The sequence below is a fragment of the Macrosteles quadrilineatus genome, unplaced genomic scaffold, assembly GCF_028750875.1.
Source record: "Macrosteles quadrilineatus isolate MER2022 unplaced genomic scaffold, UCM_ALF_1.0 Scaffold_1__1_contigs__length_201487025, whole genome shotgun sequence".
Classification (NCBI taxonomy): domain Eukaryota; kingdom Metazoa; phylum Arthropoda; class Insecta; order Hemiptera; family Cicadellidae; genus Macrosteles; species Macrosteles quadrilineatus.
The window spans coordinates 164094492-164119083 of NW_026542594.1; the positions used below are offsets into that span (position 1 = coordinate 164094492).

The window sequence follows — 24592 nt, forward strand, 5'->3', positions numbered from 1 at the left end:
TTACTCTCGCCGTATCGTGCTTCTTGTTACGCTAGATGTCAAGAATGCTTTTAACTCGGCGAGATGGGTCGATATGTTGAGCGCGTTGAGGAACAGCTTCCGCGTACCAGCATATCTGTTGAGGCTGATCGAGGACTACCTGCGCTGCAGAACTCTTAATTACGAAACTAAAGATGGTTCGCGGACGATGGATGTTACTTCCGGTGCCGCGCAAGGTTCGATACTCGGCCCAGATTTGTGGAACGCTGCCTACGACAGCCTTCTGAGATCTGAGATGCCAGAGGAGACCGTTTTAATTGGGTACGCCGATGACGTTGCAGCCCTCATTGCTGCACGCAACGTTGAGCTAGCCCAACTGAAACTGAACCAAGTCATGCGCGTTGTAAACGCCTGGATGACTGATCATGGTCTGACACTCGCTCTGAGCAAGACAGAGATCGTCATCCTCACGAAAAAACGGATTGAAACCATCGTTCCGCTACGAGTTGGGAACGTAGTTGTCCAAACCACGCGAACCGCCAAGTACCTTGGTGTCATGGTGGACAACAAGTTGAGCTGGAGGGACCAGATCTTCCGTACGGCGGACAAGGCTGCTAGGAGTGTCGCTGCTCTTAGTAGGCTTATGGCCAATGTCGGTGGTCCCCGGTCCAGCCGTAGAAGACTACTGATGTCTGCAGTCCAGTCCGTGCTTCTCTACGGCTCTGAGGTGTGGGCAGACGCGCTTAACAAGGAGGCGTATAGGTTGAGGCTCGCACGAGTGCAGCGTCAGGCGGCACTCAGGGTCGCTTCCGCGTACCGTACGGTGTCCGAACCGGCCGTTTTGGTGATCGCTGGAGTTATCCCAGTCAAACTTTTGGCAGCGGAGAGGAAGGCAATCTACCAGAGACAAGGCTACATCGGAAAGGACGCTGCAAGAACAGAAGAGCGCTCCCGCACTTTTCAGATGTGGCAAGAAAGCTGGGAAAGGGAGACTCGAGGACGTTGGACTGCCAGACTCATCAGGCAGGTCCAACCGTGGGTAGAACGGCGGCACGGTGAGGTTGACTATTACCTCACGCAGTTCTTGTCAGGTCACGGCTATTTTCAGTCGTACCTGCACTTGATGGCCAAAACGAATTCACCTGACTGCATTTACTGCCCATGCATTCCCGACGACGCGGAACACCCTTTTTTCCGCTGTCCACAATGGGATATGCTTCGCCAGGAGGCCATTCAACATCTTGGGGTGCTGTCGATTGAATCGATCTGTGAGACCTTGCTGAACGGTGAGGACAACTGGGACTGCTGGTCGCACTTTGTCCGGAATGTCCTTCAAGCTAAAAAGAATGATCTAGATCGGAACATAGTCTAGATTTGATAAGAAATAAACGGCTAGACACGGCGTAAGCCCCTCGGGCGTAGGCAAACTCGGCCTAGTTCTGATGAAGTGCGACAAGTGTTCCCAGGCTAGTGTCCGAAGAGTAGAGGAGGTTTTTAGTGGGTAGTCTCTGGGCCTTAAGCCCGTTGGAGTCCCACACTACAGGCTAGCAACCTGTGTGCATAAATGCATTTTCCCACCTCTCCCTAAAAAAAAAAAAAAAAAAAAAAAAATGAGGCAGGTGGAATAATTTTTGTCTTCAGGATTGCTGCAGCGAGGTTATTTATAGTTGGTATTGTTTAAAGTTATGAATTTGAATTTTTTTATTACAATAATGGCTTAAGAAAGAGTTTGATTTTGCACTGTATAATCTACCGTACTTTTATACGTAGCTGGCTTTAGTTAAGCAAACCTAGTTCAGAAAGACCTAGTCCAAAAATCAACAATTAATAATTGTAGCAAATAATATCAACAAAGAGTGAAATATGATATATTTAAGTTCGTTTCAAATATAGAGCGGAGGCTGGCGTTTACCCCCCCTCCCCCCTCGGTGGGAATTTTCGACATATACATTTTTTTTGTTTGTATTGACATGTACTTTAAGGTTTTAGGTGTTTGCCACTGTAAATTACAGCATGTTCCGGAAAACACGAAAATATCATGAATATATATATTTAAAAAAATGGTTTTTCTTTAGCGCGTTCGTTTGGCTCTACAACCCGACCGATTTTCATGATTGAGGTCTATAATTGAAGGTATTAACGCACAGATTTCACATCAAGCATCGGCATATAGTTGCCTACAGTCCCACTCGGCTTATACGTAAACAACCTTTTTTCCCATGTATTTCTTATGGGAGTTAAAATTGGTTTTTCTTTTCCGAGTTAGTTTGGCGCTTCTACCCACCCGATTTTCATTATTGAGGTCTCAAATTGAAGGTATGCACGCACAGATTTCACATCAAGCATCAGTATATATTTATCGACAGTCCCACTCGGCTTATACGTAAATTAAATTTACCCCCCATATATTTCTAAAGGGAGTTAAATTTGTTTTTTTTCTTTTCCGAGTTTCTTTGGCTCTTCTACACGTCCGATCTTCATGATTAAGGTCTTAAATTGGTAGTATGCACACATATATTTCACATCAAGCATCATCGTATATTTATCTACTTTATTACTCGACCGAAAAACATAGGTTTGATATATTTTTTAATTCGTATTTCAATTTAAATTGTACAGTATTTTACCATTTGTAATTATATAACCCTATATATTTTGGTCTAAGAACCTTCAATGAAATACCGGCTTGCATTTAAGATATTAGTTATTCAAATCGGACGGTTTTCAAGCAAACGCAAGGTGAACATCCAACATAAAAAAAAATTATAAGGTTTTTCTATGATTGAATATCAATAGCTCCAGTATTGTTTACGTTTTTTTTATATGTTTTAGACTTAAAATAATCAGTCAATTATAGGCTTTAATTTGAGCTATTGATCGTTTGAATCGGTTAAGTTTAAGATACTGTATTACACAATCAAAAATAATCAATTTGATTATTTCTCAGATATGATATTTATTTTAACGCTGCAGCGCAGCATGGGTCCTTTAGTATAGATTTTTTAGTTTGATTTGATTTGATTAGTTGATTCCTGACGTAGGACGGGCCCACAGCTAGTTAGAATTTGAAAATGCAAGTATGGTGAAGTCATCAGATTGTTCTCACAATGACATGCAAGCAAATAAAATGAATGAAGTGAGCAAAGTATTTTGCAAGTACTGTACTTGATGCTTTTGAACAATGCATTATTCTGCTTGAAGTTAAAAAAAACCGTGATCAGAATTCCTAGATGGTCTGTTTATCAGCTGGAAGACCTGTACCCGAATCGGTGGAAGACAATTTATTTAATGTAGATAATCTAGGAAAAGCTGCATGCAAACAGATAAGTTGAGATATGAGATAAAAGAAATATTTTTCTGGAGTTTTACTGCTGTCCCAGGAATGTGATATTAACCTTGAGAAGCTGACGACATACCCATTAGATCCAGCACCATGGGCATTAGCCACTACCAATGGATGCCCAACAAAAACAGAAAAGGCCAAACTGCTCCATGCTTTGGAGAACAAGGGTATATAGTAGACGAACCTTCCAAGATTGAAGGATGTATGTATGTAATTGACGGTATGGCTTACTTTTAGGTTCTTACTAATATTCCAGAAACCTCTGGTGAACTAGCACAGATTGCCTTCAGCCGTTTTCCGAAATTCAGAAGGATATACTTTATTACGAATACCTATTTAGGTGTATCTATTAAAAACATTGAAAGGGAGAAGGGGATTTGGAGACACGTTTTTAATGAGAGGTCCAAAATCAAGATCCCACGGGATTGGACAAAAATCCTAGCTAATGGTAAAAATAAGGAACAACGGGTTAACCTGCTAAATAATGAATGGTCTCAGCACAAATATGCATAAATTCAAACAAGCTTCAATACACGTTTCTAGGGTAATGTAAGGTTCTTTTTGGTGATATTTTGAAATTCATCCCCCACCTACAAACAGGGTTGCTAAGAGTAACTTAAATGTTTGAAAAGGCAACCCATATCAATCAGCACATTATTTTAAAGAAATTTAAAAAGAAAATTACTGTCGCAAATCCGATTTTGATACGAGGAAAACGAAGTTTTATACGTTAATTTTACTGGAACCTTACATTCCAGTAAAATTTACGTAAACAATTTCTCAATACAATTTATTTAATTTAAATAGAATCTCTTAAAATCTCTTTCCTAGAGGTACTCGTTAAATCTAATGTTATTTAAATAGATTTAATTGAAAATCAATTCAGGCCAATTTGAAATCCGCATTGCCTGCAGGTTTGCTGCAGCGGGGGTATTTTATTAACTTTTTTATTTTCATTTGAAGCCTTTGAATACATACTGAAGAAGTCAATAAAAAAATATTTCACCAGTAATTAACGCAGGCTACCCTTATGTAATTTAAATAAAACAGTTTTTAAATTTAAAAGTTTTTCTTTATTTTCCGGAATACGCTGTAATTTAAAAGAGGCAAACAACTGAATTCTTAATCTGGTAGGTAATACCAACAAAAAAAAGTATAAGTCATAAATTCCCACGGGGGGGGAGGGTTTCATATTGGTGGCTCATGGTCTAATAATGTTTAGTTTCAAAACTGCATCTCTATAAGGGATTATAGCGTTAGTAAAACGTCTTTTGATAAAGCAAACTATGCTATTCTAAATAAATCATTTTGTAATTACTTTGGTTTCCATATTTTATTCACAACCCATATTTAGTGCAATTGGTTACTTTATTCAACAGATTAATAAATTAGTTAAATAGCAAATAGACGATCAAAATTACTTACATAAAAAAGTGTTTAAATTTCCAATAATATTCCACAAGTACTATTTTTATTCATAAAAAACAATGGTACAACAAAAATATCTATAGTTGAAAATACAATGCTCTTTGATTAGTTATTACCCAGAAAACTGAAAATAGTTATTGTTAGAAGTGGAATTTATCAACGATTGGTTCAAATGAACTTCATTAGTAACGGAATTGTTTGACTAGATAAAGAGGATAAAGTTGGTTTTTTAATAGAACTCAACAATCGTTTCAATTATTTAACTAATTTGTTAATGCTAGATTTGAATGTAGCAGCTTTAATCAAGTATAACGATGGCATTTTTCCATACCAGCTTAGAGATATGATATTTCTTGTTATTCGAAAACTGGAAACAATTCTGAATTCCAATGCATACGAATACCTGTTTCAGCGATAAAAACTAATTAAAAATATAAACTCCCCCTCCCCCTCCCCCCCCCCCCAATAATATTGACGTGCTCCTGGACTAGCCCTGCTTTGTAACATTTTACTATTTAGGGAAAATAAACTAAGGGATGAAAACTGTTACAAAAAAATATATATTATTATTCCTTTAAATAACAAAATTTTACAAACTCTTGTTTGTATACGGGATGATTAAATTATCAGCTTAATACTCGAAGCAAATTGTATGTTTAAAATACACATGGTTCATTGTTTAGGTTCGTAATAGCCTATTCTAATCTTTGGAACGCTAATATTAGTATATAATCATAGTATATAAACTTTTGACTAAGTTGATTACATTTTTCTAAGTAAATGAGCAGTGAAAATTTGTTTAAAACAAAGAGAGTTTGTTAAACATTAATACAAGAACGAGCAAAAATAATAGGGTATACCAATAAAAATTTATTGGAAATTTAATATCAATATTTTAATGTTTTTAAATTTGATGTACATTTTAATTATTTTAACAATGTAATTTTTAGGTAAATTTCAAATATTTTCAAAACCTAGTTTCGATATAAACATTATTAAAATGAAACAAAATATCGACATATTTTTTACAACCCCTATTACAATACATGAACATTTTATCATACCTAGGGGAATAATGTCTTAAAGAAGAAATACATATGTTTTCAAAACTTATATAAAAGTTAATAATTTTATACCCCAAAACCCCCAAAAGAACGTTAATTGATGTTGCTAACTTGTATTAGTACACCAATTTGGATTGTGTTGGTAGTGTCTTAAACCTCAAATGGGAAGCATAACTACAGTTGAGACCAAGTTGCCAACACTTTAAGTCGTTTATACTTGCAGAAGACAATTGTACCAACACATTCAACACAACTTTATTGTCAAAACAACTCTAAATATTCACGGTATACTAAGAACCATAAACCATTTGTCTGCTGTATTTACACAGTATTTTCTAAGTAAATATACATAAACCACACGATTTTTGACAGTCAATATCTTTGTGTAAATGGTTATAGTAATGTGACAATGGAAGGGGAAATTAAGTAATAACAAAGTCTATCAAAAACGCCTATTTCTTGTAATTTTAAAATTTGAAATAGTACATGTTACATTTAACTCTCACTGCTCTACTCACTGAATTTCGAACTAATTATTGATGACGATTAATATAGATCTGAACTACCAAAGCCATTCAAAATTAGATCTTCTGATTTATACGAAGGTAAAATCTTCTATCAACACTAGAGTCTATACGATATATCGACAGTAATGTATGCGTCTTATTTACAGTATTATTATTACTATTTATATACTTACAAAATGTAAATGTATACGTTGAAAACCTATTACGACTAAGTCGTCATCAGATTCTATCTCTATCTCCAAATAGAATAATGTTTGAAGATGTGATTTATAATACTACCAAACAATTCAAGGGACAACCAAGAAGTTATTAATTCTTCCAATTCGTATTTTTAATTGACTAGATGTTTTCAAGGTTTTTTTTCATTTTCAGAATGTTAAATATTATTTATTTAAACTGAAACAACGTTAAGATAAACGCTTGAGAGGCTCATTGGCTACGTGTATGTGATGGTTAAACGGGTAAAAATACTATGCTATCATAAAATATCATGGTGAAATATTTTATTGCTTACCAGTAAATAGATTAATGCTTGACAAAAGTTGTCCTTAGCAATTTTTTCTTTAAATAAAACAATAACATAAAACATTGCAATTATAACATAATATAACTCAAATATATATCCTGACTTTTGACACCTTACATTTTTTTCACTCTCTCGAGTGTTGTAGCTTTGTTCTATCACCAAAATCACTATGTTTCTCTTGGAAATACAGTTTTGATGCACAGTTCATTTCCAGACATTATTCTAGTGAACATCTCTGAGAGAATATTGCTCGTCAAGAGATTTTTGATTCAATAAGAATTCCTTGAAAAGATTCAAGTCTCTCTCTCTCTCTCTTTCTCTCTCTCCCTCTTAAAGTAAGAAAATTTAAATTAATAGCATTTATGTTATTACAAAAGTATTTTATCGTATGAATAAGCATTTAGGTCTTACTATTTGTAGATTCATACTGAATCAAAATTGGTTATCTAATTTTACGTAAAAGTAAAATGTAATTCATTTAGTGATTAATCAGCATAATTGGAAACATATTTCCATATAACTCGATTACTTTATGTGAATTAAAGAAAAACGTAGATCACTACAACTTTTTTTAATTATTAACACAAATAATCAGATACAAAAAACATTATTTTTTTTAAAGGTGCTTGTTTCACTTAAGGTCGTTTAACCTATACTACGCTTCAATATTTGAACATACATATCAAAGCCTACAATAATGAATCACTAATTAGATTTAAATAGATTTCTATTTCAAGTATAACAATCATTAACACTAACTAGTCACTAACTAGTTTACCGTTCAAACCTTTCAACTAACAACTAATCTCGTAACAACTTAGACTGGAATTGAGATTCAAACCTGATGAGCCGCATCATCAGAGTTGATCCAAGTATCAGGGAACCTCAAATCTATAGTTACAGTACTCTTATACTACAGGATGTTCCGCAAACATATAATTTAAGAGTTTGAAGGTATTTTCCCCGATATTTCAGGGTAAACTGATAAATTTATGAAATTTATGAATTCATTGATAAATTTATGAAAGGTAACTAATTATCTATTTGAATTATTGTGACTTGATCTTACGTCTTAAATAATGATTGTAACTACTTATATATTGTTATGTTAGATTTTTGTTAAATTTTTTCAGTTTTTGAATGGCATTATTGGACAAAAAGAGAGCATACATAATAATTAACTCGCAAAATGGAAATAATTTCCAATTTCATAAAATTTATTAAATAAATGAATGTGTAAATTATTTCTCTTTTACGCTAGATATCGAGAAAATGGAAAGGAACGTTAAAACACAATCAGCAGTGTAAAGTCATCAAATCAAACTCATCTTCAAGGAGTGACATGTTGAAAGGATTCTTGATTTCAACAACATTGCCTTTCATTTCTCGCCGTATGCTTTGTAATGATGTAGGATATTAAAAGAATATTAACACTTTATGATATAATATTTTTTATTTTAGAATGCTTATCTTTTGATCAAAGTTAAAGCACAACCTAATTAGCTTACAGTCATACTTCTTTGTCAGATAGTTTTGTTACTAATTTTTAATAACAATATTTATATATTTATAATAAAATAAGTTATCATGAGTCAACACAACAAGTTTAGTTAAAATAATTTTGCAACAACACTTTGGGGAATAGCAACAGCTGTGTCAATGTTGCTTCCAAGTCCAAGTTCTCAAGTTTACCTCAAATTTATCTTTCAGTAAATTTATACCGGTTTATAAATGTCTATTCTAAAAAAGGTAGTGTATTAAAACTGTTTAGGTATACAAAATACAAACCGTATATATAATAGTTGCTTAGCCACCAAACTGTTTTTGGATACAAGGATTTCATAATGTTATTATTCGATGCATTTAATTTATAAATACTGAAACGTAATTTCAATCCAAAGGATGCTTGTAATATGTAAATGAATTAATATTTTAATCAATCATTCAAAATTGACAATGTTTAATATTATAATCAAAATACCAGGAAAATACAGCAAACAATCTTTTATGTATTTTTTTTTCATTTTGTTGGCAGAATGTCCTTATTAAGTCATTGTTTTATTGATACAATAAAATATGAAGTGCAGCAGAAACAAGGAACGCTTAAAATTAATATTGGAGTTTAACACAGTTGAGAACACCTGACGAGGTTATATAACCTGGTGTTATTGGTTTGCACCTTCAGTTATAATAACTAAACTAAGACGTTCTTGTATTTGGATAACTCGCATTTGGATTACCAACAGTGTTATTTTGAACGAATTTCCTATTTCTAAGGATGATGAACCCTTAACCTAATATCTTTGAGCTGAAGACAAAATAACTAATATACATCATGTGGTATTTACAGGATACGGTGTCTCTCAAACAATATAATATACTGTAATTTTTGAAATCACTGGTATTACAACAATACACAGGGTGAGTTTTTTAAAGTGATCCAATAGCTAACTTTTTAATTACAGGACTTAGCACCTCACTTTAAATTTGAAACTTGCTCAGTTTTAAGTTTCACTCAAGAATACGATTTCAGATTTTTTCATTGTGGCCGCCATTTTCCAATATGGCTGCCAACTTTAAAATTTCTTATGAAACACCCTTTATTTTATTTTGTTTTTAGATTTTACTCTAAAAAATAAAACATTTTTGTTCTTGACATTTTTTCAATATCTCTAATAGTTAAGGAGCTAACAACACTTAAAACTAACATTGTTTTAAAACATGCTTTAGAATTCATGCAACTTTGTATGAAAACTTTAAGTCCTCGTAGCTCCTTAACCGTTAGAGATATTGAAAAAATCTCAAGAACAAAAATGTTTTATTTTTTAGAGTAAAATCTAAAAACAAAATAATATACAGGGTGTTCCATAAGAAATTTTAAAGTTGGCAGCCATATTGGAAAATGGCGGCCACAATGAAAAAATCTGAAATCGTATTCTTGAGTGAAACTTAAAATTGAGCAAGTTTCAAATTTAAGGTGTGGTGCTAAGTCGTGTAATTAAAAAGTTAGCTATTGGATCACTTTAAAAAACTCACCCTGTATATTTAGATTCAAGAATATAACCTTTATTAGTTTATTTAAATTTTTTACCCCTATTTGAGTACCAAACATTAACCTTTATGGTTACAAGGTGTAAACTAAACCTCGCAATGACGACATGCAGGTCAGGCTATAAACTTGGTTTATTACCTTTAGGAATACGAGTTCCTCGTACAGCTGGTTTTGCTCTTATTACGTCCAGGTGTGGCAGATAAAGCCAACTTATGACGTCATATTATTAATAGATGTTTTATTTCACTGTACATTTAATTGCTACTATTTGTGTACTGGTTATAGGTTTACCATAGGCAAAGTTAAGCTTAATATTTTCAATATTCCTTTTATTTATTTATTCTTATGATTTCTCATTACTGGAAATTTTAGATTTTCAAAACATTAAAAATAATTTTAGTATCACCTAATGAAGTCTAATGTGAATTAGCTTTACAATCTAAAATGTTTGAAAATGTTTATTTTTTTTAAATATATCACAAGGATGAAAATTTGTATATGTGTACTATGCCAATGATTGTCAGTTATACAAATGTTCTCTATAAGCAAGTAATTTAAATTAAAATATAGAAATAGAGTACAAAGCGTCCTGTCAAAGTTTTTAATTTGATTTTAAACTCAAATATAGAAGTAGTCTGTATAACTCAGGATAATGTTGCGTTTGGAACATATAGAAACTGTAGTTCCATTAGGTGCAAAGCCAGCTAAAGGAAAGGGAAAGAAAAGGAAGGTGTATTGATGTAACTCTTATGATATATTTAGTCCCATATGTTTTGCGAGAATTTAAAATCTGTTTCACTTTTAGTTGTTGTATGATTGGTTAAAGTATTTTATAATTTAGGTTCTTAGATATGAATTTCTGTGCTGTTTGACTATTAAATAAAAGTTATTCCAAGTTTTTTTTTACAATTTTATTCCCTACAACTAACAGGTTAGATTTTTCTCGTTAATATGAATTGGAAGACGAATATGGGTCAGGTGTTTGAGTACAGATGTAAAATCTATACATAAGAACTTGTGAATTAGCTATGAGTGTGTCTTAGTGACTATACCAGTCGAAAAACGTCTATTTTGTATTTGCTAGTGTACTTTTTATTGCAGGGAAATAATCTTCCCTCAGATTTGGTAGGAAGTTAAAATAACATTATTAAACATCATGAATGGGAAAGAAGCATGTGTGCTCATGAAAATGCAATATATTTTATGATTATGTGTATCATAAGACATATTGTAATTCTTCGAAAAAGGAAAATTACGTCGCAATACCTTAAATTAAAAACCGAATACCATATACGATTCCAAGAATTATTTATGAATGCTATTCCAGTTATCGTAGCTTATAAGTATTCTTAAGAGCTTCTCTTCTATAAGAGTCTCTAAAATATACCCATTATTTCATAGTAGATTATTATATTGCTGGTGTATGGAAATATTTGTTGAGTCTGTTCTCAATTATTTTTGTATAACTTTTACGGTTTTATTATATCACGTATTTTCTAAAAGATGTTTTTATGGTAAAAGTTACCGTCTTTGTGCTTGATAAAATTGTATTAAACAATCAGATACTTTTCGAATGAAAATGGCAGCTATAACACTTGTGTGGATTTCCCTTGAGGCAATCCAGACTGAGGTAAACAATGGGCGTTCCTCACCCTCTCTGGCTCTCTCCTCTTCTTTCAATATTTATTTTTTTACATTGTTAGTAACCAGTGGTTAGAAAACCGTTTTAAATTACAATTATTTTGAATTGAAATAGTCTTGTTGTTCTCTCAACTGTATTTATTATTTAGTTGATTACCTTAACCTGAATTCAGATAGGAAATATAAATTATAGGTGAGAAATTAAGTTTAAACTTTCAAGCATTAATTCCAATCCTTAACGTACAGATAACACAGTGAACATGATCTGGTAATATCCTACTTGGTCAATAATACTAATATGCGTACGCATATCTCTAATAAAATATCTCTGGTCTGAGTTGAATATATTCCTTTTCTGATTGGTCAACTATACATTGTACAGTTTAAGGTAAGTTCAGTATTGTTACTGGATTGTTTACGTACACTTGTATTGTTGTTCTAGTTAACATTCCTTTTTATGATTCCTACGATATCATATGATGTCATGATTTTTATGTTTTTTTTAGTTAACTTGATAAGTACAGACCTTTCTTCTTCTAAGCTATAAGCTTATGGAAGTATATTATATTAAACGGATTATTGATTTAAATTTATCTTTTATAACCCGAAACATTCGACGAAACGTAGTTTACTCCATGTTTCAGAGTTTGTGGAACAAGTATAAAAGCCACGTACACCATGCGGGGACATGTTTGGCACAATTAACAAGGCTGGTAGAACAATATCCATTTAGCATGTTATTGTTCAATGCAATGCAAGCATTAGGTATGATGAACATGACATGCCCAATTAATTGTGGGCTTTATTGCTTCCCATACCTTTAAATAATATTATAAAGTATTTAAATAATAACAATAATATACAGGGTGTCCCAGACCACCCAGCTTGCTTCTATAGTTCAAATATGAAAGCGAATAGAAACCTAATTGCAACTGGAACCCCCTTTTTGACCCTAGGGAATTCAGTAAAATTATTTTTAAACCCAAAAAAGTGCCGAAAATGGCAGATTTTGGGGGTGGGGGTGGTTGTTGGTAATTTTTCAAATGGAAAGGGGGGTCGTGTTATACATAATTTTAAAAGATTCATCCATTAATCCTTAAAGTTTTAAAAGTTTAAATCCATCCTTCCTACACGTGCACTTATTGTCCACCAATCAGGTTTGTGGGACTCACATTTCAGGTTTCTTAGATTGCATAGAGATAATGTTTATGATGCTGACCAATCAGGGAGTGTATTTTATGGCGAAGATAGGTGATGTGTGAAGATGATCCATTGTTGACTGGATAAAATAACAGCCTTGATTCTACGATCACCTGATTATTTTGCCAGGATTAAAGATCAAGGACAGCTGTTCCTAGTTTTGAACCTTAGCCCATAGCTTTAAGAATTGTACTACTAGGAACCACCAGTGATCCTAGTTTAAAAAGACTATTGGTGTATTAGTTATGAATTGTATAAATACATAGATAGCAGAGTTTTTTCCTGATTGCCCAGATTATTTTTTGGAAGCTTTTAAAAGAGAATATTCATAGTTTTTAGTAAGTAACTAATTTATTCATGAAACCCTTAAACTATTTGCTAAATGCTTTTACATTATGTGATGGGAAACATTTCAATAATTAGGCTTATTTCCTGTATTGGACAAAAGGGTGTTACCTCTTGACATGCGGTGTATTATTATCGGTAAATGAGGTCGGGGGAGCGAGCTGGTCTAGTGGTTAGGGTGCGGGACTTCGGTGCCTAAGGTACCGGGTTCAAATCCCGCCAAATCACCAATGGATTTTATCTAAGTGATGATGCCACAACCCCTAGGTCTATCCTGAAGTAATGTGAAAAACAATCCCGGGCTTGTGCCTAGCGTCCTAGGACAGCAAGAAAACGGTAAATGAGGTTGGTTTCAGTAATTAAGGAGCATCTTTTTGTGAAGTAGGTTGCTTAAGTTGTATGTCTTTTCGTTCATACAGTTCTATTCTAAATAAATCGGTACCATTATTTTATTATCGTTACGGTAGATCGTTACAGATTTCCCTTGTTTGTATGCGGATAATTCCTACAAAATAAAATAATAACACTTTAAAGAGGATTTTCTAAATGATTTCAATTCCAAAAGTGGGTGAAAATGGAAACAGTTACAGAAACAGAGTTATACCGTATATATCTCAACAAAAGACAAATTGTGGATAACAGTCATAATAGAAGGTAGCAATAGCTGGTCGTAAATCTAAGGTTATTGTGTTGGAGACATTCAGTATAACAACATTGTCAACAGTGCGATGTAATGTTGGTTGTAGTCCCTGGCGAGCTGGGCTTTATGAGCCCGCTAATTCCTGCTTAACACCACAATGATCATTACAATGGCTCTACACTATTAGCACCAACATGTGGATATTAATATTGGATGTATAATAACTTGCAAATTATTGTTTTTGAGTTCATCAATATTTACTTCATGAATAACGATAATCAAGTACCTCCCCAGTAGTTGTCTTATGGAAATGGAAATTCATCCTGCGGAATGAAAATATAAATTGCATATACTGTAAATGCGACTAAAGGAAACCAATACATTTTCATCACTCACATTTTTGATAAAAACGATATAAACAAATTATTTGTTGTTTCCCAAGCTCCAATTTGGAGCAAGGTAAACACGATCAGCTGATTTCCCTTGTTATATATTTATTTTTCCTGACTCTCAATCAGATCTCTATTTGACTTTTAAGTGCATTAGTGTTTGTTTGAATTTTTGTACTTAAACAGTAATATTTAAATCAGCAGTTTTTACTGTTTAATAAAACAAATGTTTGTAAATTAAGTATTGAAGCAAATCTATATTTATAAAACCGAAATAGATAGAAATATTCTGTTTGTAGCAATAATTGTTAACTATAGATCCGCATTTTTTTAATAAAAAATATGTTCACCCCCCCCCCCTCCCCAGAACAGCGTAGGGAATAGGGGTTGACTTATTTTTAAATAGCAACCCCTATTGAGTGACCCCTCATTTTTAAGGATTTGTCAAAAGAGATACAACGACGCAAATCCGAGGTAAACATCTCACCTCTAGCCAAAATGGTGGGTATTCCAAATTGGGTGCTTTTTCACATAAATTAAATTTTGGAATACCCGCCATTTAGGCTAGGGGTGAAATATCTACCTCGGATTTGCGTCATTGTTTTTCTTTTAACAAACCCTTCAAAATGAGGGATCACTAAAAATAGGGGTCGTTATTAAAAATAATAAATCACCCCAACCCCCTACCCCGTTAAAGGGGATAAACAATATTGTTTGTTAAAAAAATTTCGGAACCTATGTTAACAACCAATTCCACAAACAGAATATTTCTCTATTTCGGTTTCAAAAATACAGATTTGTTTCCATTATTTGGGAAATTGGTGCTTTTTCACATTCAGTAAATCAAATTTTGGAATACCTGCTATTTTAGCAAGGGGTGAGATATCCACCTTGGATTTGCGTCATTCACCCCCTACCCCCTACCTGTTAGGGGGGGGGGGTAAAAAATATTTTTTGAGTAAAAAATTGCGGAACCTTTGTCAACAATTATTGCCACAAACAGAATATTTCTATCTATTTCGGTTTTAAAAATACAGATTTGTTTCAATACTTAATTTACACACTGTATATTAACAGGAATATGTATAAGCTAGTTTTTCTTTGTTTTAGATTTTAGTGCGAGGTAACTGCACAATAAACATAAATTAGAACATGAACGTCTAATTTTTACGTTGTTAAGTATAATCCTATAACCGATTAGCTTTTTTATATTAAAGTACAGATACTATTCCTGTAATGTTTAGGAAATAAAATAGTTAACATTTTACTGAGGAAAATTTTACAAAGTATACTTTATTTAAGTGTATTTGCGTCGTGATGAAAACTACCGATCATAATTATGTTGTACCGAAAGTGATTTTCCATCACTTTTTCAAATCATCCTCAGCTTCGCCTCCCATATTAAACTTGAGTGCGCACCGAAAAATGCCACTTTCGGCACTAGTTTTGAATCATACTATTTAATTAACTATCACCCTTGTTTAAGGAATGCTTGCACTTTTTGCTATGCCTATTTGAATAAATATTCAACAAAATATAATAATATTTACTAAACAAAATCTTATTTTAAAATATATACCTTAACTTATAAAATTAGTAGACTACACAAAGCTGAAAGGTTTTATTATTTTGGACAAGTGTGAGGAACAATAAACCCTAACGCTATTTCCAACAGCAGCCAGCAGTTTCCAAGTTTTATTAAATTTGCTCTTCGACGAGGTGTCGAAACAAATTTACACTTGAAACTTATGTACAAGCATTTGTTACTGTTTACTGCGAAGTGTAAAGAATACATTTGGACAACATTGCTGTGTGTTGTTTTGTATGTCAAATGTATGTCATATTCGCTTGAACAACTCTAGAATATTCATGGCTTTCAGATAAAATTTTTTAAATATAATTTTTATTAAATAAACTTACATAATTTTTTTTCTATTTTTATATAATCTACTTTTGAATAACAATTAAAATCGTTTTACACACAACAGAACAATTTTAAATTACTTTATTTTTATGAGATTTTTGACTAAACTTTTGAAGTAAGATGCCTAATAGGTAGCACTACTGAGATTTTAAATTGTTGTCTAAAGTTATAAGGGCCATTTTAAGAGTATCTATAACATGTAGGCTATTATGTTGGATAGGCAAATTCAAAATAGGATCATCAATAAAAGCGTTCAATCAATTTTAAAACACTCAATAAATTTTTCAGTTCATAATGTGTCCCTTTCCAAACGTTCTTCATTTAATTTTGCCAAGATATTGCAAAAAGTTTTCCTAGAAAATAACCGAAGATTTTTAAAACATTTCTCACATAATTTACAGAGAAAAAAACTTTTTTTTGGGAGAGTTCCCTACAAATGATTCGGTTCATAACCATTTTACCAGACAAAACTCTTTTCTCCGTCCAAACCAATGTGTAACTTTATGACCACAATCAATAACTTTAGTGAATTTGGCAAAAGATTGTATAATATGTTACCTGCTCACATTAAATGTCTTTAAATACAACAATTTAAATTTACTATTAGAAAGATTTTGTGTAATTTATGTGTGTATAAGGTCAAAGAATTTGTAGAACGTATTAAGTAGGTTAATGGATATACTGTGATGAAACTGTATGACGTTGCTATACATGTTTTTATAATGTTGATGGCAATAAATGGATTTGATTTGATTTTTATTGAGTATATAAGTCGCAGGTGCTCTTCAGTTCGGTTATAAAAACCCCTTTCCCACGAACGGTTAAGGGAGACGTGCCAACAAAGAGTTCTGTAGCACTGCATGTATACTTTATGAATCACGGATAGAGAAAATGTTGATGAGGGCGAGGGGATTCTGGGCACGTAAACTTTGCTGTAATGGTGTTATTAGGTCCGGTGCCCTGAATAAGTTAGAATCTGCAGACCGGAAAGGAGTTAGAACATTGTGTTGCATGATGGTAAAATTTCAGGTCCGTGAAGTTGGCGTACCCATATTAGCGTATCCACTTTTGATCATACCAATTTCGATGTCTCACAGCACAGATAATATAACCCCTACTAGTAGGGGTTATATTATCTGTGCTCACAGCCAAATTATTTACTTTCTTTTCATAGAAATGTTGCATTGTTGTTGAACGGGAATTAATAATAATAGAAGGAAAACATTTTTCTTGCGGATGTGGTGATCCAATTATAGCAGTTTCATGAAGGTTGATTCATACCTTGTCAAACAATTGGCATTCTGCTTCTCGCCATAAATGTAATGGACATAATTGAGTTATTTCATTTCTGCGCAAATACGAAACATTTAGGTATAATCTTTTTCAAACTATTCACTTTCAACAATGTATTACAAATTTGTAAGTAATGTGTTGGCTGTAAAACGTGAAGTGTGTGATTAAATTATCTCCTTTCCATCAGGTGACTTCATTTCAAATCTCAGGAATATTCATTATTAAATAATTTACATGACTCAAAGTAAAAGTCTTCATTCCATAAAGCAAATCAAAATGCAATAGGGCACGTAATCAAGTGTTTTATTATAATAAATACAAGTAAAAGTCCAATACAAAAGGCAGGTAGTCTGAAATCATGATATGCAAAAATGAAAAGTCACACACAAAAACTTAAAAAGAAAACAGCGAAACAAGACCAGAGCAAACCCATGCACAAACTGAAAAACTCAAACCAGACAGATTCTACTTAAAATTACCAATCACAATGTTCAAGAGATTTACCAATTTATGTCCAAGAGTGTATTTGCCAATTAAAAATACCGGAGAATTTTTTATTTGGAAAAAGACTGATTCCTAGATGAAAAGTAAAGTATATAATTTGTTCTGAGGTTGGTGGCCTCTTTTAGTTACTGTCCACATAAGATACGGACTTGTACGCGGAACGTATCCAGTAAAGAAAGGGGTAAATCGGTACAATACAAGGGTGAAGTGAATCGACAAAAGTAGTGGCAGTGTATATCTCTAGCCCTGAGTGGCAGGTACCATGATCAAAAGCTGTCCGAGTTACTTGAAGGCATTTAATTCCCAAAGGAAGGCATTTCAAGCAGCAAAGACTCAAAGACAAAGACACTGTCTCAATACTTGTGTGTATATGCAATACTACTTACTTGGTAGTTAACAAAAGGGTAGATGTAGCACCCGCCACTGCGCCACCCCAGCGCTAGCAGTCAGTCCCGCCATCGCGCTTGTGGTGTGTGTGACAATCAGCTGTGCCAGTCCAGTGTATACCCGCGTCTCTTACTGTGAGGTTGTGTGCCGGTCAACAGAGTATACACACGATCATGCTTGCCGTGACGTATTGTTGTTTGGGTAAGAGGCAATCATTGTAACTCTCATTTAAAATATACCATTAAATATTTTTGGTAGTTATTTTAGATTTTCTTTGGTATTTTTTTCCCATACATATATTTATATTTAGAATTATCCTAAACTAATCAGATTTTGGCGTGTAAATAATGTTTAGAATTTTTAACAGTTTAGTATACTTAATCAAATAGAATACCAGAGTATTATAAGGAGAACATTTTTGGATAGATTAAATTTTATTAGATTTTAATATTTTCTGTAATTGAAGAATACGTCAAATATGCTCTACTAATTAAGTTCACCTCAAATTTAACTTTGTGTACGCTATGTTACGCAAATTTGTAAACATTCTATTTGTTAATTTAGTAATTGGTTCAAGATTTAAGATTTTATTATGCCTTTCAGTGGTAAAAAATTAACCAAGTCACTTAATTATGAACAAACAGTCAAACAGCAGTACTCCTTGCCTCACAAACAAGCACAAGTTTAAAAGTTACACAATGCAAAACTAAATAAATAAAACTGTAGCCTAAAACTTTACAAAACAGGGAAAAAGCAAAACAGAAAACTTTAAAACCGTACTCAAGAAGTATCCGTTGATCGAGTGAAGGTTTGGGGTGCCGTTTGATTAAGTTATATCTGAAGTATGACGAAGAAGAAACAATCTACTTTTCCAATATCAAATATGGAAAAATACAAATAGAAAATTCATAATTGTCTTACAGTAATTAGAACCATATTTTGTAGATTCTAAATATTTTTAAGAATAAGAAAAATATAATCAAGCCTAAAAGTTTTACTTGTTGTAAATTTTTTCGTTTTTGATACTTTCTTTCGTGGTAATAATAAATTCTCAATTCCTAGGTTTTGAGGTTTAAGGAATTGCTCTATATCTATTTTATTAATATTTTTCAAAACATATTTTACAATAAAATAATTAATTATTACTTTATGTTCTCGCTGGCCTGTTTACCCACTTGGCTCGGTGTTGCATCATTACCCCAAGACGCTTGTTAGATGACAGATCAAAGACTGTGATATTTACAATCCGCTAAGTGTCCACTAGACATGAGAAACACAATGTTGGGGTCAGGGATGGTCGTTTGCTATTTATAAATAGAACACTTTGTCAAAAAATACACTACTAACGACACAAAAAATCTAAATATATACGGGGCTGTAGTTTGTTTTGTATTTATGCATGTTTGTAATGTTATGAAGACTACTTACAGTTGTTGTTGTAGCGAATTTCCCATATAGGGAAAAGCTATTACCGCAGGTCTTATGGTAATACCTAGACCCGGGACCGATTTCTTTTTTCATTTTGAGGTCCCCAGAGGCCAAAAACACCGTCCGTTCAAATTAATATATATATGTCCGATAGTGCGATAGCTCGAGCAAAAATGATCCGATTTTCATTAAATTTAGTACAAGTAAACCTACATTTATTCGAACAAGTTGGCGAACCAGCATAATCGAACTATGAGAATGGGGGCTTATGGGGAGTTTTATGGGGTAAGTTGATTTTTCCCATTTTTGACCCTAAAAACACAATATTTTATAATTTCTCTCCAAACCATTTTGAAGAGCTTAAAAAATAAATAATTTAGTATATTGAAGCATTGTTGTCCTTAACGGTTACGGAGATAATTTTAAAAATTGTAAATTTAAAATTCCCATGCTATTCTTATGGAGAATAAATAAACTGTTGTAGTTTGCTTGTTTATGGATATTTTTAAACATTATTTGGAAATTTTGTTTATTTAAAACTAAGCTAACGATATTGCAATAAAAACACGTCTCAATATCTTCACTGTAGCAGCAAACCTACGTACTCACTAAAACTTATGTTAATTAAATAGAAAATAAATCTGACAATCCTTAAAGAATTTTTTAGTAGAAATCCAGCCAGGTAAATGGATATTCGCTTAGTCTGCATGTTTTCTGCAGCGAGGGTATTTTTCAGTTTTAATCATGAGTAGTGTGGTAGTTTTATCATGCATAGCTAACTGCATTTGTTAGCTGTGGTAAAACATTACATTTGTCTACTTTTATCGCAGACATACGAATAGTCTAACTCAAAAGTATTTTATAGTACAAAAATAAAAACAAGGCACACGATACAGCAACTCTAGTTTCTTTGACACGCCCCCTTAAAATGCACAACCAACTGATTCTAGGAAGAATGCCATCCAAGTGAAACTCAAGGACCGATAAAAATACAATGTAATTGTATCAGTGAAGCGAGATGCTGCTTCTCCTTCCGTCCCATCTGCCAAGAAATGTCTCATCAAAAGCGCCATCTTCTTAATGTTGTCAGCAACCTTTTAGATGACCAGCCTCAAGCGAAAGTGTCAACCTGTATAAAGTGCTTTATTTGAGGATGAGATAAATTTTAAGTGAGGCACAATCGTATTGTAAACTATTCATAGGAATAAACAAAGTTTATACAATAATTCTTCACTATGGGTTATTCATGAAATAGTAGTTAATAATAATGATAATAGCTAAATAGTGTAGTGAATAATGGTAATGTATAATTCTGTAACATATTAATACGGTTAGAATTCTTGAACTAAAATAACAAAGCTTGATTATTTTTTTATTCCACCAAACAATTTTAAATTTCGCTTGTAGTCGGTAAAACTACAACACAATCTTTAGCTTAAAAAAATAGTTTATATATACATACTGAACATCTGAAAAGTTTATGTTGTTCCATGGACTGTATACGTGTGTTTTAACGGAACATTGATTGGATTTAATTTTCCATAAGAGTTCGTAACGACGCGTCGTTAAATCGAATACAGTATAGTGTATATCTATTTACCTAAAACTTCTATTTAAGGATTTCGAACCATTTTTATGACCAAATTCAATTTTTTACACAAATCTTTACAGGGTTAATACAAAGTTTAATGAAAAGTAGTGGAGGCTCTCTATCAAATTTTTAACGGCCCATACTAAAAAAAAACTTTAAAAAAACACTGCACCACCTTTATGGCATGTTATGAAGTACTTTTTGGGCATAACCACCATTTCGTGTACATCCCCAAAATGGGGGATTTCATGGGAAACTCAAAACTTTCAAATAGTAAGACCCATCAAGTGACCCCTCATTCTGAAGGTCCTGATAAAATAAATCCAACAACGCAAACTAGCGGTCTCTATCTAAACCTAGTAAAAAATGGCAGTCAATTGAAATCCTTAGAAGTCTAAATATATTATCTATTTGCTAGTTGTTTACCCACTAATTTTACCTAATCCAAACCCTGGTCTTATAATAAAACAAAATACTATAAAAATAGAAATTGTCTTTGGTGGTTCCATTAAGAAGCAGACTGTGTTCCAGACATCGAGCGCTCACCCTGGTGTAAAAGCGGATCGCACTTGAAATTCCAGACTTGTGAATTATAAACGGAGGTAGTTAGGCGTGCTCGAACTGACAGACATTGCTATGCGGGAGATGTGAAGCGATACTCAATTAAGGAAATACTGAATTTCGTCGTGTATCCGAGAAAAGATCTCCACTCCAGAAGAGTAGAATTTATTAATATCCACTACTAATTACTTACTATATGAACAACAATTACACTACATTTTGGGAGGTAATTAAACTCCTACCATTTTCAATTGACTAACTAATAATCTAAATTTACCTCCAATGTAGGTGAAGTAGTTACTCAAATGCAGATTATTAGTTAGGCACTTGATAACGGAAGGAGTTTCTCTACCTCCCGAAACGTGTGGTTTAACCTCTTAACGAATACACAAGCTTTTGGCTTGTTTAAAAAATGCGGTGAAGTTTTTTCATCTGACGTGTTCTTTATATCGAATAAAGATTTACTGAAATGTTAACTAATGTAAATTATGAAAACTCAATACTTAAAAATTCATTTTTTATTCCGAGTTTCGTCGTGTTAGACACGGTAACACAGAGTAAGTTAAGCTTATTGCCTAAGTTTGAAATATGAATGAGGGACATAATTAAACCTTTAATAATAAATGTGTTATAAGTCTTAAACATTTTTAACATGTTGTTAGCTTAATATTAATTATTTAACTGTATGGCCACTTAGGAATTTCTCCAACAAAAACTGATTGTATTTTTGGATTCAGCGTGAAAAATACTGTAAGTAGACATCAAAAAATTACACGATATCACATTGTTGATATATCAAATAATTACCCATGTTTGTATTGTGTTGAGCTTGAGCTTTCAATAAAATATTGAATGTTTGAGTAAGGTATAATAAGGTAATTTAATTGTTTCATAAAAGTTATAAGTTGACAAATAATATTGGTTTGATAAAATTATACTTACGATTATTGTAATTATATACTACAGCAAATCAAATTGGTTGGTGTTATAGCTGCCAGCTAAGTAAAAACAAAATTTGTATAGTAAAATTATTTCACCTAAAGTAGTAAAGCAATTATTATGTTTTACAAAAGAATTATTAACTGTAAAGCATACACGAGACAAAAAGGTAGAAGCATTGTAATTAACCCATTGTATTAACAACAAACCATTCTATTACAATTTTTCAGTAGGGGATATCATTTTGTATAATTAATTACATGATTACAAGAGAGTGCAAAATGCAATCAGTAGCGTTCACAAAGGAACATTTTTGCCATCTTTAAATGTGAAACATAATTAAAATCATTAAAATGGTATTACGAAAAACAGTTTAGTCACAAAATACAACCACTTAAATAGACGACTCTTTGTTGGGACGAAATGCGTTATTTTATAAAATAAAATGTAGGTAGTTTAACAATTATTTATTTACGAGCCGTGAATATTTTTATATTATTCGTAGTTATTTAAACGCAATTTCAAATTGTTTTACAATTAAGTTTAAACGACCAAACTTAGTATGAATTAAATATTAATTAATTGCCAATACATTAATAATAAAACTTATCAAGAAGGATTGAAAAGATGTCTCCGATGACATTATTGCATTACAGTCCCATTATAATATTTGTCAATCTCGGCCCCACGTTTATTTAATAATCTAGTTTTTTCTCTTTTTTATAGAAAATTACCAAATTAAAAGTACTAATGACATTTTATTGCTATGTTGAATCGAATCTAGAATTTACAAGGAGTCGTAAGGATGAATCTTTCTGAAAAAAATGTTTCCATCTTTTGTAAATATAAAACCAACCCCAACACCAAGACTCAAGGTTCTTTCCATGCTGTTGTTAGCTGTATGGAGTCTAAATTGAATCACTCCAAAAGTTTGTTTGAATGGAGTTGTAAAACACCACAATGCAGCATTGGTTGGTGGATTTCTTTCAGATACATTTTATTTACGAGTTTTATTGTTTCATTAGTTTTATAGATGCACCGTAGGTAATAATTTGAAGCCTATATGAATAAAATATATATATTCAGTATGTGAATGAATTTGTTTCTAGTGTCTACGTCGGTGGCATTTTTAATGAAGTTAACGATAACGTTTTTAAGGGAATGCATCCCAGCCCTATGAAAGCTGTCCTTCCAAACCCAAAGCCCAAAACGTAAACCCCCAGGAACCCTAGAGGCTACCAACACACCCAACGAACGAAATTAAATCCTTTTTCAAAATATCAGTTAACATTTGCCATATTTTGTATTATTATAATTTTTGTAATAGACAGTATTGAAGTATCTAACTGTATTGTCTTTCTTAATTCTAGCAATTTATACACATATTACCTATTATAACTTCACGTATAACCTTAAGGTTATTGCCACTTGTACAATATACGGCATTGGTTTAGATATCTTATAATTATAACTCTTCTATGAATGTATCATCATAAATTCATCATGATATGAAACACAGATAGTAAAATATATACACATGTGTTAATATATAAAATACAAATAAACTAAGGCCTAAGGCTAAAATCGTGTGTTTAACACAGTAACCCGTATAGTCGTGTAAACATCTCGCCTCGGCTATCTTGTTTGACCAGGCCTGTGAGGCCTATATGGACGAGATCTTGTTTTTGATAATGATTGATGGTTTATACATCGTAAAAGTCTTTCGTAATTATATTCTTTTATCTTTTATTACCAAGAACTAAACAGGGGCTAACATTTAAAAAAATCTGTATATAAAATTTCTGTTGAATATGAAATACAGGTATAAATA

At 32.6% G+C, this 24592-nt stretch overlaps 1 protein-coding gene across 1 annotated transcript in view; it reads left to right on the forward strand.

Annotated features, from left to right (window-relative positions):
* Positions 1 to 18358: 18358 nt before the first annotated feature.
* The window catches only part of LOC128988877 (xaa-Pro aminopeptidase 1-like), a 55506-nt gene continuing 49272 nt past the window's right edge, over positions 18359 to 24592 (forward strand). Inside the window, exon 1 of the mRNA XM_054410621.1 lies at positions 18359 to 18443. Within this exon, the coding sequence (XP_054266596.1) occupies positions 18416 to 18443 (28 nt within the window). The 5' untranslated portion in view covers positions 18359 to 18415. The remainder of the gene's footprint in view (positions 18444 to 24592) is intronic.